General features: G+C 44.4%; 1 protein-coding gene across 1 annotated transcript in view; it reads right to left on the bottom strand.

The window, feature by feature from the left end:
• Window positions 1–14919, bottom strand: part of LOC141273286 (C-type lectin domain family 2 member D-like) — a 166183-nt gene extending 151264 nt beyond the window's left edge. The window contains exons 1-2 of the mRNA XM_073684910.1: window positions 14775–14919; window positions 14446–14520 (exon numbers count right to left, since the gene is read on the bottom strand). Of these exons, the coding sequence (XP_073541011.1) occupies window positions 14446–14520; window positions 14775–14835 (136 nt within the window). The 5' untranslated portion in view covers window positions 14836–14919. The remainder of the gene's footprint in view (window positions 1–14445; window positions 14521–14774) is intronic.
• Between the last annotated feature and the right edge of the window lie 678 nt (window positions 14920–15597).

Here is a 15597-nt window from a genome sequence, read left to right as displayed (position 1 = left end):
TCTCTTCATCCAAGTGAACCATGGTCTCTTGGGCCAAAACGGGGCGATCAATATAACCCTCGCCTGTTCTTCTCGGATCTTCCTCAGGATAGTAGGAATCAGCATTAGAGGGAGAAAGGCATAGGCCAGGGTAAAGTTCCACTCAGGGACCAAAAGATTTTGGTTTTCTGATTGCGTTTGCTTGCAAACAGATCTATCTGAGGTTGTCCCCATTGGCCGACAATCTGCTGTAATACCGCTGGATTCAATTCCCATTCTCCTTGTTTCAAGATGTGCCGACTTAGAAAATCGGCTCTTACGTTCTCTTCTCCTCTTATATGCAGCGCCGAGAGCGTGAATAGATGACTCTCCGCAAAATGAAGGATCTAATCTGTCACTAACATCAGAGTAAGGGATTTTGTTCCCCCCTGACGATTGATATAGGCAACTGTCGTTCAGTTGTCTGACATTATGCGGATGTGTTGACCGCGAAGAAGAGAACTGAACTCTACTACTGCGTTTCTGACTGCCAACAGCTCCCTCATGTTGGAGGAGAGATCTGACTCGCTGTCTGACCAGAGGCCCTATATTGAATGATCTCTCAGATGAGCTCCCCAGCCTTCTGCGCTTGCGTCAGTCGTAATCGTATCTGACACCTGGAAAGACCAAGGAACCCCCAAAAATAGATTTACCGGATTCATCCATCAATCCAGCAAGTTGATTACCAAACTTGAAAGGGATATTCTTCCATCCAGGTGACCTCTGAGCCATCTGTCTGCTGTCAGGATCTCCTGCTGTAGATGTCTGGAATGGAACTGGGCCCACTGTACTGCTGGGATACAAGATGTCATCGTACCAAATAGAGACATTGCATTTCTCAGGGTCATGGATGGATTGCGGATTACGCGTGAGATGAGGGAACTGATCTTCAATTTCTTGTCCTCTGGCAGAAGACAAGTCTAGTTTTCTGAGTCTAAAATGAGACCCAAAAAGGACTGAACCGTTTTTGGTTCTAGTCTCGATTTTTCTAAATTTAAAATCCATCCCAGGCCATTTAGACTGGCCATGACTTCCGCTAGAGCCAGTGCACAGAGTTGTTTTGATCTGCCCACCACTAAAACATCATCCAGGTAAGGGATGACTAGGATATCCTTCTCCCTTAGATGTGCTGTGACTTCCAGGATAATCTTTGTGAAAACCCTTGGAGCCATGGAGATGCCAAAGGGAAGAGCTGCAAACTGAAAATGCTTTATGTGCTTGCCGAACTGTACAGCTACCCTCAGAAACTGTTGATGTGCAGGAAAGATTGGGACATGGTAGTAAGCGTCCTTCAAATAGAGGACGCACATGTAACACTCTGGAAACAACATCTTTATGGCCGATTTTATTGACTCCATCTTGAATGGCCTGTAAATTAAATGGTCGTTCAATTTCTTCAAGTTGACAATGGTTCTGAAGGAGCCATCCGGTTTCTTTATTAGGAAGAGAGTTGAGTAAAACCCTCTCCCTTGCTCGGGAACTGGTGTTTCTACTAGGACCCCCTTCACAACCAGAGCGAGTACTTCCTGCTGCAGGGCCATCTGTTCTCTTAGGCCTCAGGAAGCTGAAATTCTGACGGTGTCTCTGGGAATGGTTTTGAACTCAACTTCAGCCCCCGTCCGATTAACCCTAAAATCCAGGCGCTGGACGAGATCTTTTCCCAGGCGGAAAGGAAGTGGGTAAACCTTCCTCCTACCTGGGGAGGCCCGTCACTTAGGGGATTTTTTATTCTCGGAGAATGGACCCCCGAACATGAAGCCTCTGTTATTCGGCTTCCTGTCTCTCCAACTACTTTGGTTTTCTGGAAAATTTGCTACGATTATATTTCCTCTTCCGAAAGGAGCTCTTATATCGGGGAACAGATACAGTAGGAAACCCATGTTTCTTGTCCGCGGCCTTATCCAGGATGTCATCTAAGGCCTTTCCGAAAAGAAAGTCTCCTTCACATGGGATTGAGCAGAGTTTTGATTTTGACTGCACATCCCCTGGCCAACTCTTGAGCCATAATGCCCTACGGGCTGCATTGGAAAGGTTTGCTGACCTGGCAGCCAGCCTAACTGAATCTGCCGATGCATCTGTGTCACCCTAGCCTGGATGCCATAAATGTATAATAAAGCTGTGTCTGAGAGCAAGGGGGAGGTTCTCTGGTTAGGGACCATTAGCATGCAGCACCTCCTGTCGCAGGCCAGTAGGGGGAGCAGGCTGCCCCTATAAAAGCTGGAACTGGGGGCAGGGTTAGAGAGTTCTAGACGACCTGTCTCTGGAGTGAGAGGTGTCCCAGAGAAGGGAGAGCCAGTTCAGCTGAAGCTGAGGAGGACGAGTGGCAGCAGAGTAGCCACGAGCCAGGGATGGAAGGCGAGGGGAGCCTGTCCTGGCTGAGAGAGAAACTGAACTACCGGACTTTGGTGTCCGAGGCTGTTAGGATTCCAAGTCCTACAGCAAATAACCAGTCCGCAGGGGATTGTATGTTCCTTGGCCTAAGAAGCCCGGAGGTTCCGCCACAGCAGTAGGGACCAGCAGAGCTGCACCAAGCCAGGAGTAGAAAGGGACCCAAGTTGCAAGCCATACGGGCGAGAAGACACAGTGAGCTCAGGAATGTGGGCTGTTACACCACAAGGAGGGAAATAGCCAGAAAGAGAGCAGAGAGTACGGTAGGCCTTCACCCTCACCCTGACCCTGACCAGGGCCAGCTTCTCACTTGTTCTCAGACATCCAGGCCCCCTCCTAGCCGGGACTGTTTTTGGGTCTTCTCATCTGTTCTAATAAAGACCCTGAACTGTTTAAGAGGCCTCCGTTTCCTGGCTATTGTGGTCGGAATCATCCCCCCCATCATCCACCTATATACTGCCCTGGGGCCATACTCCTCCCGTGGGGAGTTGTACTATTCAGTGCTGCACATTTACATCTGCCCCAGCGGTCTGCACTGCAGCGGCGGTTAACCCTGACCGCAATCCACGGGTGGCGTAGTCGGACATTTAAAACCCTACAAATAGACTGCCACAACATTTGGTCTGACCACCCTGAGCCACGGACCGGGTTGCCACTACTACCCCCATCAGCATCGTACACTAGAAGGCCCGGTTCCGAGTACCCCATGGCCCAGGGGGCGAGTCACATCCGCAAGGAATGCAGCTGCCCCCTGCATAAGAGGAAGACCCGACAGAATTTTATCTCTAGGGACATTCCCTTTGATCTGGTCCTCTAACTGCTGTAGCCAGATCATCATAGACCTGGCCGTGCAGGTGGCCACCACTGCCAGTTTCAGAGCCCCTGCTGAGGACTCCCAGGCCTGTTTTAGAAAAGACTCTGCCTTTTTAACGAGCCTATCTTTGAGGGCCCCTAAATCCTCAAAAGGCAGTGTGGATCTTTTCGAGGACTTTGCGATGGCCACATCAATTTTAGTTTTTTTTTCCACATAGCTGCGTCCTCCTCTTCAAAAGGGAATCTCCGCTTAGAAGAAGAAGGCAGCTGGCCTTTCCTCTCTGTTTTTTTCCACTCCCTATCTATAAGAGTCTTGATCCTCTCATTAACTGGGAATGTGCGTCTTCTTCTGATCTAAGCCCCCGAACATGACATCCTGAACTGTTCTGGGAGCCTTGGCATCGGCAATCCCCATAGTTACTCTAATAGCCTTGACTAATCTTTCAGTATTGTCAACCGAAAAACATGGCCTACCCCCTCCATCATCATCCGAAGACTCTGATGAAGAAGATGACGAGAGGTCAGAGGGGGAAGGAGATTCCCTCGCGATACGGGGCTCTGCTGATTCTTCTGAGTCCGAGGTAACCCGTTTCTGCTTTCTCCTCTTATGTGAGGTCAAGTTCTTTAAGGAATACCTGACCTCCGTCTGGATTAAGGTTTTTAAATCCATAGAAAAGCTAGGGGACTCCTCTGCTATAGTTTTCTGGATACATCCAGAGCACAAGTTCTTAGTGTAGGAGTTGGGAAGGCAAACTTTACATAACACACACTCTTTATTCTTATTCTTAGAACTACTCTTTTTAGGTTCCTAACAACCAGAAAGAAATGAAAAGAGAAAAAACAGAGAAGAGCACATTACTAAGGTGAACTTCCACGAAGATCATTCACCACACTGCCGTTCAGACTAGGGTACCGGAGGCGGTGGTTGTCGTTCACATGAACGCTCCCATCTGGCGGAGATGGACTCTCGAGATTTCTTCTGACCCGTTCTGCCAGCACTCATACGACACCCACTGCTGTGGCTCTGATGATGGGAAGACTCCCATTGCTCTGGTTGTCTCCCATTTTGCTTAAGCTGTTTACGCTATTTAGGAGCCTGTGGCTGCTGCTGTTCCTCCTGCTGCGGCGGTGACAGCTGCTGCCCAGGTGACCGCGGCTCCTCACTCATGATGACGGGGATGCAGACACCGCCATCTTGACTGCTTCCCATCTCTTTAAAGGATATGGGGCTCCACCTCCTTTGGGCCCCTCCCCTTCCGGCGGCAGCGTGCTCTCTCCCTCTCTTTTATATATATATATTTTTTTTTATTATATATATATATATAAAAAAAAATCTTTTGGCTTAGCCAGCTGGAGCGCTACGCCACAGGATCCCCCCTGCATGTGCGCAGACCCAGCGGCTCCCGGCGCGCTTGCGAATGGGGATGTGTCATGGTGATCGCACCCCGCGCATGCGCAGACCCGGGCTTCCGGCGCACTCGTGCCAGGGCGCGACGCGACCCAGCGCGTGCGCAACCCGGACTTCCGGCGCACTACGTCACAGGGCACGACGCGACCTGCACGTGTGCAGAACCGGAAGGCATGCCTGCCTACTGGCGCGCCCAGCCACAGCTCCGTGCGTGCGAAGTCCTGGCCGCAGGTCTCGGCCGCAGGACCCGGCGCACGAGGGAGAGGACCCCGGAAGGCGTTCCCCCCGCACGCAGACCCAGGCACCAGCAAGATGGGGCTGAGAACAGAGTTCCCATCTGCTGCGTCTTCACGGCCTCCAGGCCACATCGATCCCGGGATCCACGCTCCAGACCCCACGATCAGGTAGGCGAGGCACCACCTAGAGAGGCTCCCATCAAGGACAGGAACCAAAACTGATGCGGAAGAGAGGTACTGCCTTTTTATTCAGTAGGTTCCTGTCATAGGTGGGCGGATACCCTCTCTCAAGTGGTGCTATCATGGGAGAAGGGGAAAATTTCCCATCGGAAACGGTCAAATTTTTCTTTGAAATAATTGGCCAGGTCATCAGTGCTGTAGTCAGTGGTCAGGGCCTGCACTCTTGGATTGAGGAGAGAGTGAAAAGTTTCAAAGAGTCAAATAGGATTGTTGGATAGTGAGATAATAAAAGTTTTGAAGTAGGCTTGTTGGAGAGATGAAGGGTGGTGTTGTATGTTTTAAGCATAAACTTATAATGGATGAAATCTTTGGCCAGGGGGTTACGAAGGGGGTGACGAAGGCTCATGCCGAAACGCGCGTTGGGGTGAGCGCCACACTAGTCTCCAGGACCACACAGGTATTATACATGTAACTGTTGGCCATTTATAGCATTGGAGGAATTGGATCTTGTAACTACCTATTTATTTATTTGGCACATAAACTCTAGTGGCAGTATTACTGTAGATACACTTTTTTTCTGCTATGAGGTTTGCTTCACTTGGTATTTCGTGTATATATACAATGTTGTGACTCTTTCTCCTCTATAAACTATGGATACTTGTTACATTACTGTCTGAATGTTATGTTATATTAGTCCCAACATTATCTGATTGGTTCCTGGAGCTGGTACCTTACAGCTACACTGTTAATATTTTAATCTTCTAATTTATGCGTGTGCACCTGTATGTATTCATTAAAGCTTTTTTAATTTTATGCCAAATAGACTACCTATAACCATTTTGTTTGGTTCTTTCTTCATTAGTTTTTTCATTTATTCCAAATAGTCAATTCCTTATACTGTCCGGCACATATACAGTATATGGTTGTGCTCGTTCTATGTGGATGTACTGTATGATATACTATCAACCGTATATGTAATTGTGCCATGTCTAAGTATTATATCCAATTATATATTTATATATAGTCTGTGTGCAGATGGTATTGTATGTAGATAATATAGCACTGACTGATACACAGCTCAGCTCTGCTACATCTGGCTAGTGCATCTTGATTCAGCTATTGCTGTGCTTTATTTCTCAAGTCATTTTGCATCAGCGAAAGACATCTCCAAACCTTCCTGTGAAGACATAAAACAGTAGAGGAGACTACAAGTAATATGTGTGCAGTTACATTAAAGAGGTTGTCCACTACCTGCTTAAAGGGGTTTTCTCACTAACATAGTTGATTTTAATCAATAGATCTTGGAATAATAATAAGTTCCACAATTGGATGTGTTTAAATAAAATGTTCCTGTGCTGAGATAATCTTACAAATGTGCCCCTGCTGTGTACTGTGTAATGGCTGCGTCTGACTGTACAGGAACATGGTCTGATCATACCACAGCTCCTGGGCAGGGGGGAGAAGAAATAAAAAAGTATACAGACATTGCAGAACGGTATCACATGGGATTTATTTATCATGCATGGTATTAACCAATCCTATATAATCTAAACATATACCTATTTAATGAATTCTTGCATCTGAATTTGTATCAACATTATACCACTAAGTGGAGATATTATACAATTTATTGTTTGGATCAGTTATAGATGTGAATTCAGTCTGGTATACCTTTCTCCATATGGGATTTTAGTATCAATATTCTTTCAGATGAATCCATGCATATAAACTATTATTTGTCTAGATGATTAATACTTTTTTAGGACTTACACAATTTATTTAGACTTGCATCTTATTATTCTCTGCAATACAACAACTCCTTTTATTTGATTTTATGTAATGATGTAATGTTTGTTGTTCAACTTGTTTCAATAAAGGTTAATTGATTGTTTTAATCTTGCATTTGTTAATTAAAAAATTAACCATATCTAGATTCATTATTTATTTAGGAAAACAATCTATTCTATGAGGCCTCTGCTTAAGACTTGCATTATGAAATGTCTGACTAAGATACTGGTTTCCTGTGAATTCCCTGACAAGAAGGCTTTACGTTGGGCCAAGGGAAGTGTGTTATCACTGATTGTCTATTTCGGTTTCCTGTTCAGTTGTATGTAAGAATTGTAGTTCCGCTTTTTGTCTAGCTAATAAATGTGGTGAGTCTTAGTTGCCACACAGAAGACTCTACCTGCTGACAATGCATGTCGCATGTATTTTGTCTCTCTCCCTTCATCGATGAAGTATTTTAATTTGAATCTCACTGGCAATGTGAAGACCCTTTGCTGTCTATTCCAAAGTTCTCCCTAATAACAAAGAGGGTCTCCATAACAGTACATTGTACCTGAAACCTGGGATTGTCACAACCGGACCTCCTCTGTACCCGTCAACAAGGATCTCCCTGGGAATCACTGAATAAAATCCACGGTAAGTAATCCCTTGTATTACTAATAATTCAGTGCTACCTAGAGGGCACCAGGATGGGTAATTGGTGGTCCTAACAAGACAATCGTTTTTTTTAACCCTTGCCAGTGATTGAATTTGTTGTCTTATATGTGTCAATGTGTTTTTTAGATCTATAATTGACGATTGAATGACGGTTGAATGATAATTGAATGAAGTGACGAGTAACCAACCTTGCCCAGAGTGTCGGGATTAGGCACCTCCGCAGTTCTCCTGTATATTTCAGGAGTGGGAGGATTGTTTTATGTTGTTTGTTTTGTCTACGTCATAAATGTCTGGTATGATATTGTAAACTATGAGGATCCTTGAATGTGGGACTGAATGATTTTTGATTGACCAATAAGGGACTACGGTCTCTGCTTGATAAGGGATCCCGTTAGGTGTGTTCCTTCACATGTGGTGGAGAGGAAAATCGGTCCGTAAGAGGATCAGGGAAGTGTGATTGCCTATAACAGAGGAATCCTTCACGGTAAGGTAGTACTCTGAGGGTATTGAATTCCCTTGTAAATTGATAAGGGCACCCTCAAGAAAGGGCTAACTGAATGCAGTTTTTAGCCCGAATACAGCAGGGGGATTAATATAAACGATTGTGCAGTGTGCATTGAGTGTCTGACGTATTGTTAAGTCGTTTTTGATGAATCAGAATCGTTATCCTCAGGGTCTGTGTTCTGTTTTGTGCAAGCTCAAGAGAGGGAAAATCATAGTAGTTGAAGTTCTTGCTCAGCCTGTATACCCAGACCGGGAAACATAGTATAAAAAGTAACATTTATTGCAGATATAATTGTCATGCAGTGCCTTTACAAGGTGAAGAAGGAAAACCTTTGAACTGGGTAGTAAAAACACACCACTACGCCCCTACCTGGGTGATTTCCTTTTTTTGTCCCGGAACTAACCCAGTTGATAGAGACACTGCAGAGGCAGCTATTTAAAAATTGCAGATTACCTCAGGAAATGTTATATGATCATGCAGAAATAATTGCAATAGTAGGTGGAGCAGTAGGCTTGGTATTTTTATTTGTTTGGTTGTGTGTAAGAATCTCCCTAGCTCACAGGGCTGGAAAATCGGTGTTAGTACTTCATTAAAGATCTGTCTTCTGAGGTTCAGAGGAGACTGGGACAGGATCAGAGGAGACTGGGACGGGATCAAGTTTAGAGTCTGGGAGGCTCAGGTGTGCTGAAGAGAGTTCTGCAGTAACTCTGGCACAGTGATTGCAGTTATGGGGCGTGGCCCTAGTTCCAGCATGTGAGATAGAGACTGAAAGGGAAAGAAGCAGTAGAGGGATGTGAAATAATGTTGAGGAAATTTGGTATGGGAAAGTGGGGAAATTTGGAAGAGAAGGAATGGGAGAAATATATCTGCAATTGGGAAGGATGGTTGAAAGATAAAAACAAACTAGAGCAGGCTAGGATGGGGTTAGAAGTAGCAAAACGTCTCTCAATGAGTGAACATAAATCAGAGGAAACCAGGCATGGAACTGTCTATGTAATCTATGACAGTTTGAAAAACTCTCAGACCTCTGTAGTCTCTGTACCTGATGTAAATCCCCCCCCCCCCTTCAGCACCCCCACCTTATGCTGAGTCAATGGGATGGACTTGTAGACATTGTGGTCATCAGAATCCCCCTGGGATTAATTGATGCAGGTCCTGTGGGTCTTCACACCCAGGGACAACACCCAGGGTGCCTCTGTCCCTATGAGGACCACTAGTCATGTACACTTTCAACCTCCTAGGATGGTTGATAATGTTCAGGTACGAGATTCCCCCCCAAGTATGGCCAATAGAAACATATCGTCCCTGATCCCCCAGTGAACTTATTGCCCTCGCTACCCAGATACCCGAAAAAAAACCTTAACATTTAGAATGCGCCTCCAGGGTGTTCAGGAGGCATAGCGGGCCACATGGGATGATCTAGTTTCTGCCATTTTGCAGAAAGGCAGTGACCCCTTACTTATGACAAGTGTTTTAGTTTGTACTGCCACGAACAGGCTGGACATGCGTCTGGTGTCCTTACCCAAGAAAATGGTGATAGGCAGCGTCCTCTAGGGTATTACTCTGTAACCCTAGATCCAGTCATTATGGGGTCTCCTACTTGTGTTAGAGCTGTGGCAGCTGCTTCAGAACTTGTTAAAAAGACAGAGGACATAGTGTTAGGAAGCCCCCTCACACTTCCAAGTTCCTCATGCTGTATCTGAAATACTTCAACAGGCTCAGACCCGCCACCAATCAGCATCAAGGTTGACAAAATATGAAGTCTCACTCCTTACACCCCCCCCCCCATATAACTATCAAATGCTGTATTGTTCTAAATCCAGCTACACTACTTCCAGTGGATTTAGAAAAGGGAGGAAAGTATCAGGATGGGGAAGAGGGAGGGACCATGAGCCAAGACATGAGCCAAGACCTGCCCCTGTTTTTCAAATTAGCAGATAAGGAAGCTCAGTTTGATATGGCACATGAACATGATTGTCAGGCATTGATGGAAGCTGAAATAAAGGGCTTGGGAAATATTACTGATGTACCACTCACTAACCCCTCTGCTGAGTATTTTGTAGATGGTTCCAGAGCCTGGGACAGTGAACAAGGACGATTCATCACCGGGTATACATTAGTCCACAATGGTAAGGCAGTGATACAAGAACCACTCCTCTCCAGCTGCTCTGCGCAAGAGGCAGAGCTTATAGCACTCGCTGCAGCGTGTAATCTGGGAAAAGGTAAAGAAATTAATGTATTTTCTGACAAGCAATATGCTTATGGTGTTGCACATGACTTTGGCGCCATTTGGCGAAGCCGTAATTTCTTGACCTCTGCTGGCAAACCTATAAGGAATGCGCAAGCGGTAGAGCAGCTACTCAAAGCACTCACCCTTCCCCAAAGGGCAGCCATAGTCAAAGTGTCAGCACACACTCGGGAACAAACTCCCCTTGCAGTAGGGAATGCCATGGCCAACAAGGCGGCTAAGGAAGCAGCACGACTACCTCTGACAGAGATACTGGCTATAGCAGGTGCGGGAACCCCAGGAGACTCAGAGTCAGGGAGTACAGGAAGCCCCCTTTCAAACAAGGAGACATCCCCTGCACTGGTCCCAGTGGCTGTGGACCGCGAGCTACTACAGGTCTTCCAGACCCAGGCTCCCCCCCGCGAGCAGAATGCATGGGTCAAATCGGGCACCGTACAGTCAGTGTCAGGGGTTTGGCAGGTAAACAAACGTATTTGCCTTCCATGCTGCCTGTTCTCCATGATGGCTGCCCTTGCACATTCTCCGGTGCATAACTCAAAAGGTGTTGTGTGCAGTGGTGCTACAAAAACTGGTGGGCCCCATGGTTCCCGAATGTCTAGTTTGTGCAAAACATAACCCTGGTAGGCCTATTTGAGTCCCATAGAAATGCACACCAAAACCAGATTACCCATTTCAGAGACTGCAAGTGGACTACATACAGCTACCTAAGGTGGGTAATTATGAATACGCCCTGGTATGCATTGATCTTTTCTCTGGGTGGCCAGAAGCTTGGGAAGTGACTAAAGCAAACACAAAAACTGCTGCTAAAAAATTGATCAGTGCGGTGGTTTGTAGATGTGGGGTGCCCGAAATTATAAAAAGTGACAGAGGAACCCACTTCACTGGTGAACTAATGAAACAAGTCATAGTCACTCTTGGGATAGAACAGGCTTTCCATGTTCCCTATCATCCAAACAGTAGTGGGAAGGTGGAATGCCTCAATGGTACATTGAAACTAAAAATCCAAAAGTGCATGGAAGAAACACACTTGTCCTGGGTAGATTGTTTGCCCCTAGCATTGTATTCAGTGAGGACCGCCCCAAGGGGAGGGAGAAGCTGTCCTCATATGAAATACTGTTTGATAGTGTCCCTAAGACAGGGTTGTATTTCCCACAGCAGCTGTAGGCCTCCTATGGTTCTCTCACTGAATATGTTCTGGAGTTGCATAAACATTTTACTGTTACTCATAATCGTGTTCTTTCCTCTATCCCAAACCCAAATTGCCTCAGCAGCACTCACACTTTGGTACCAGGAGACTGGGTCGTGGTAAAGAGACATATGAGGAGACCACTGGAGCCCAGATACAGTGAACCATTCCAAGGGCTGTTAACCACTGACACTTCTGTCAAGCTTCAAGGCAAGGACACTTGGATCCACACCAGCCATTGTAAAAAGGTCTTGAACCCCAGCAGCAGCAAAGATGATGACCCTGTTTGTTTGGACTATGGTGATAGTAACCGTATCCCTTGCCCTAACTCTCCATGAAGTACTTAAAGAGAACTGGGATAACAAACTGATAAAGCATTACCAAGTCTTAGTCCAAGACATGAACTCTAATGACCGTCCTAAGAACTGTTGGATATGCACCCATAGTTCAATATCCTCCAATACTATGCCTTATTTAGCTATTCCAGTGACTTTGAAAGAAATGTTTTACTTAAGTAACTACACTTTTCCTATTAGACTAAGACCAACAAAAAAAAAGAAGGCTGGGGGTCTAACTGTAGCTGCTTGGGTGACTGAGCCATGGTTGTTATTTAACAGGAGGGGTTTGCCTCTAAGTCAGACTGAAATGCCTTTGGCGATCAGTCGTGTTAACTTCTCCTGTTATCCGAACTTTACCTCTTGCAGCTGTATTCAGATAAAATCCAGAGGGTTTCCTTTCTCTACAGCTGACTATTCAGAGTGTAATGGATCTGCTACCACTACTACGCAGTGTATAGCGGTTGATGCCACTCTCAATCCTAAGATTCATTGTGTAAATGTCACCTTGCAAAATCTAATATCAGGTTTTACCTCAAATGACACTCAGAATCAGGGAAAAATTATGGAAAAATTAAGCACCACCTTGTTATCTAAATGGATTGCTAGTCTGTTCAACAACACTGTAGTTGGAGCACCAGAGAGTTTATATATTGTATGTGGGCATCAGGCTTACAAGTGGTTACCCAACAATTTCACAGGAGTTTGCATACTGGCCTTTCTGACACCTTCTACTTTTATAGTACCACACACAAGAGTAGATATTAAAGCAATCCCTCTACACACACTGTACAGATGAGCTGCAGACGACAAGCCAAGACCAAATGGTAAACCACATCTTGTAGAAATGGGGGTGTCTAACACATTTTTAGTGTCTTATTCATTTACCCATTCATAATGCAAATGTGGGATAAGTTGGTAGAAGTGACTGATTATCTAGATGACCAGATCTTCCAGATTCTTGACATTCTCAATGCATCTAATATTGTACAGAAACAACTAATTGCAGTTACTAACCAACACACCATAGTGCTACATTACTTGACTGCTAGAGAGGGCGGGATGTGTCAGATAATAGGCCCTACCTGTTGCCACTACATAGACCCTGCAGGAAATTTCCAGGTAAAGACCAAGATAGAGATAGTTAGAGAAATGAGGGATGCGTGGCTCCAAGAACATCATGTCAACAAAGATTCCTGGTGGAGCGACACTTTCTCATTTCTTAATCCTGTCAATTAGTTCAAGGGTATAGTTGGATGGCTAATGGGCATCCTACAAGGTATTCTACAAATAGGAATTTTGATATTACTAGTGTATATAGTTGCCAGGATTAGTATATTTGCTATTAAGAGACTATGCAAGAAAATACGCAAGATTAAGCATCACAGGCCTGCAAACTATAATACCACTTCTCCTATAAACATATATGATGAGATTTATACGCAAGATCTTTGTCAGTGAACGGAATTCGTCCCCTCCAGGCTTTTATAGCATGGGGAAGTAGCTGATGAATAAATTGTTTTGTAAAATAATTAAAAAAGGGAGGAGTTGTTATGGTTAATTTTTTATATCTAGATTCATTATTTAGTTAGGAAAACAATCTATTCTATGAGGCCTCTGCTTAAAACTTGCATTATGGAATGTCTGACTAAGATACTGGTTTCCTGTGAATTCCCTGACAAGAAGGTTTTACGTTGGGCCAAGGGAAGTGTGTTATCTATTTTGGTTTTCTGTTCAGTTGTATGTAAGAATTGTAGTTCCGCTTTTTGTCTAGCTAATAAATGTGGTGAGTCTTAGTTGCCACACAGAAGACTCTACCAGCTGACAATGCATGTCGCATGTGTTTTGCCTCTCTCCCTTCATCGATGAAGTATTTTAAGTTGAAGCTCATTGGCAATGTGAAGACCCTTTGTTGTCTATTCCAAAGTTCTCCTTAATAACAAAGATGGTCTCCATAACACATCAGAGTATTTTTATTGGCTATATGAACTCTATAACTCCCATATACTTATAGGACCTTTCCAGGCTATTACGAACCACATCAGGAGCAGATACAGACATAAGACGGCCCCTGTGTAAGAATAATATATGGGCTCTTTGCAGTCCAATAATTCATCACAATGCACAATTCCTCTGCTGGTAGTGGCCCCCTTACCTCTTGGGCCCCTGTATGGCTGCACAGATTGGACCGATAGAATGGCAGATCCCTGCACCATAGAAAATAAAAGACGGAGCAGCAGAAAGCAGAAACAAGTTGTAGCTGATAAGCACGCACAAGGAATTTCTACTAGAATAACTTTAGCTGTTTGTTTTGTTTTTTTTTATTTACACTGGTAAAAACTATCCTGTTTTTATATTCTTGGATTAGTTACAGGGAATGCATCCAGTAACAGACATTACTAATCTGCACTCCACATATCTACACCCTAGGCAGAATTAAGAGAAGATTCACACATATACAGTAAAGATTTTCAGCAATGGAAATACAGACATATGCTATAAACCTGTGATCTCAAGGAAACTCCTTACTTCTGTATTTGGATCCAGTCCCTGACTGTAAGTAAAGATGCAGCTGTCATCATTGTGAGCTCTGGGTTTTTGGTGCTGTAAAGTCTCCAGTTTCATTTGTTATTCAACCCACACAAAGGTGTAAAAAAGCAGAATATGTGTATAATGTATTTATTACCTGCTTTATTCTTCTGGGAGGAAGTCTCAAACTTCTTTTGTTTCTGGATTATATCCTGGTTACATTTAGAATTTTCTTCAATAAAAAAAGGTAGCATGTAAGCAAAATGTTCTAACAAAGAAATCAGCAATAAAGATTCCTTAGTAATAAATTAATAAATGTCAGGTTTGTGTTTTTCATAGCAGATCCAAAAGTTAAAAAGTACAAAACATAGAAATGTCTGATAAAAGTGTCCATGAGATAAAGGGACCCCACTGTCTACAGGATTTATTGCATGCTGTAGAAATCTTGCATAAAATTGAGAATGTAAAATATCTTGCAGCTCTTACCAATTCTGTGGTTGTATTCTGGGAGCATTTGAACACAAACGTCTTTGGCATAAACTCCCATAGTTTAAGCCCTTACAATGTCAGGTTTACATTCTGTGTAGCAATCCAGTAGCATGTGATGAGGAATGAGTTTCTCACATATTTGTAGTGCAGGGAACGCCTCTAAGCCATTCTAGGAAATAGAAACCTAACTCCTTAAAGGGGTATTCCCATCTCCAACATCCTATCCCAATATGTAGTAGGTGTAATAATAATAATATTAGCAAATACCTACAATTAGAAATGTAGTATAGTATTTTTGACTCACTATCTCTCTTTCCTCATGTGCAGGTATAATGCAGGTACCGGAATGCAACGCACAGAGACACAAGGCGAGAACAGTCAGAGATGTTTGTAACCAGTTTTATACAACAGGTATACTGAAACAAGGGATTAGCAACAAGGGTAATGAACAGTGGTTTGAAATATCAGAAAAATACGAAATTTCTCAAAGTAAGGCGCAGTCTCTTCAAATAAGGCGCAGTCTCTTAAAGTAAGGTGATGCCCTCAAGCATGAGAAGCACCACACAAGTTCTTTAACCGTGAATTTGGCCCTAGCGGGGGTCACCGGTTATTCCCGCTAGGCCGTGAGTCTCTTTCCGGATGAATTCAATTAAATAACGTTGTGCTACTTTAGCCCCAACCGTCCCCCTCCCAACCTGAGTAATTAAACCCAATTGTCCCCGGTACCGTGGGTGAGCAGTGGAAGTGACGGCCCTGCTCACGTATGCAGCTCCTCTCTGCTTGGCTGTTGGGGGCAGTCTCTCGAGCCTTGGATAGGGGG

This window comes from Phyllobates terribilis, unplaced genomic scaffold, assembly GCF_046119375.1.
Source record: "Phyllobates terribilis strain yellow unplaced genomic scaffold, ASM4611937v1 Scaffold_5__5_contigs__length_657084704, whole genome shotgun sequence".
NCBI lineage: Eukaryota > Metazoa > Chordata > Amphibia > Anura > Dendrobatidae > Phyllobates > Phyllobates terribilis.
Note: the sequence above shows the minus strand (reverse complement) of the source record. Positions and strands in the feature narration are given on the sequence as shown.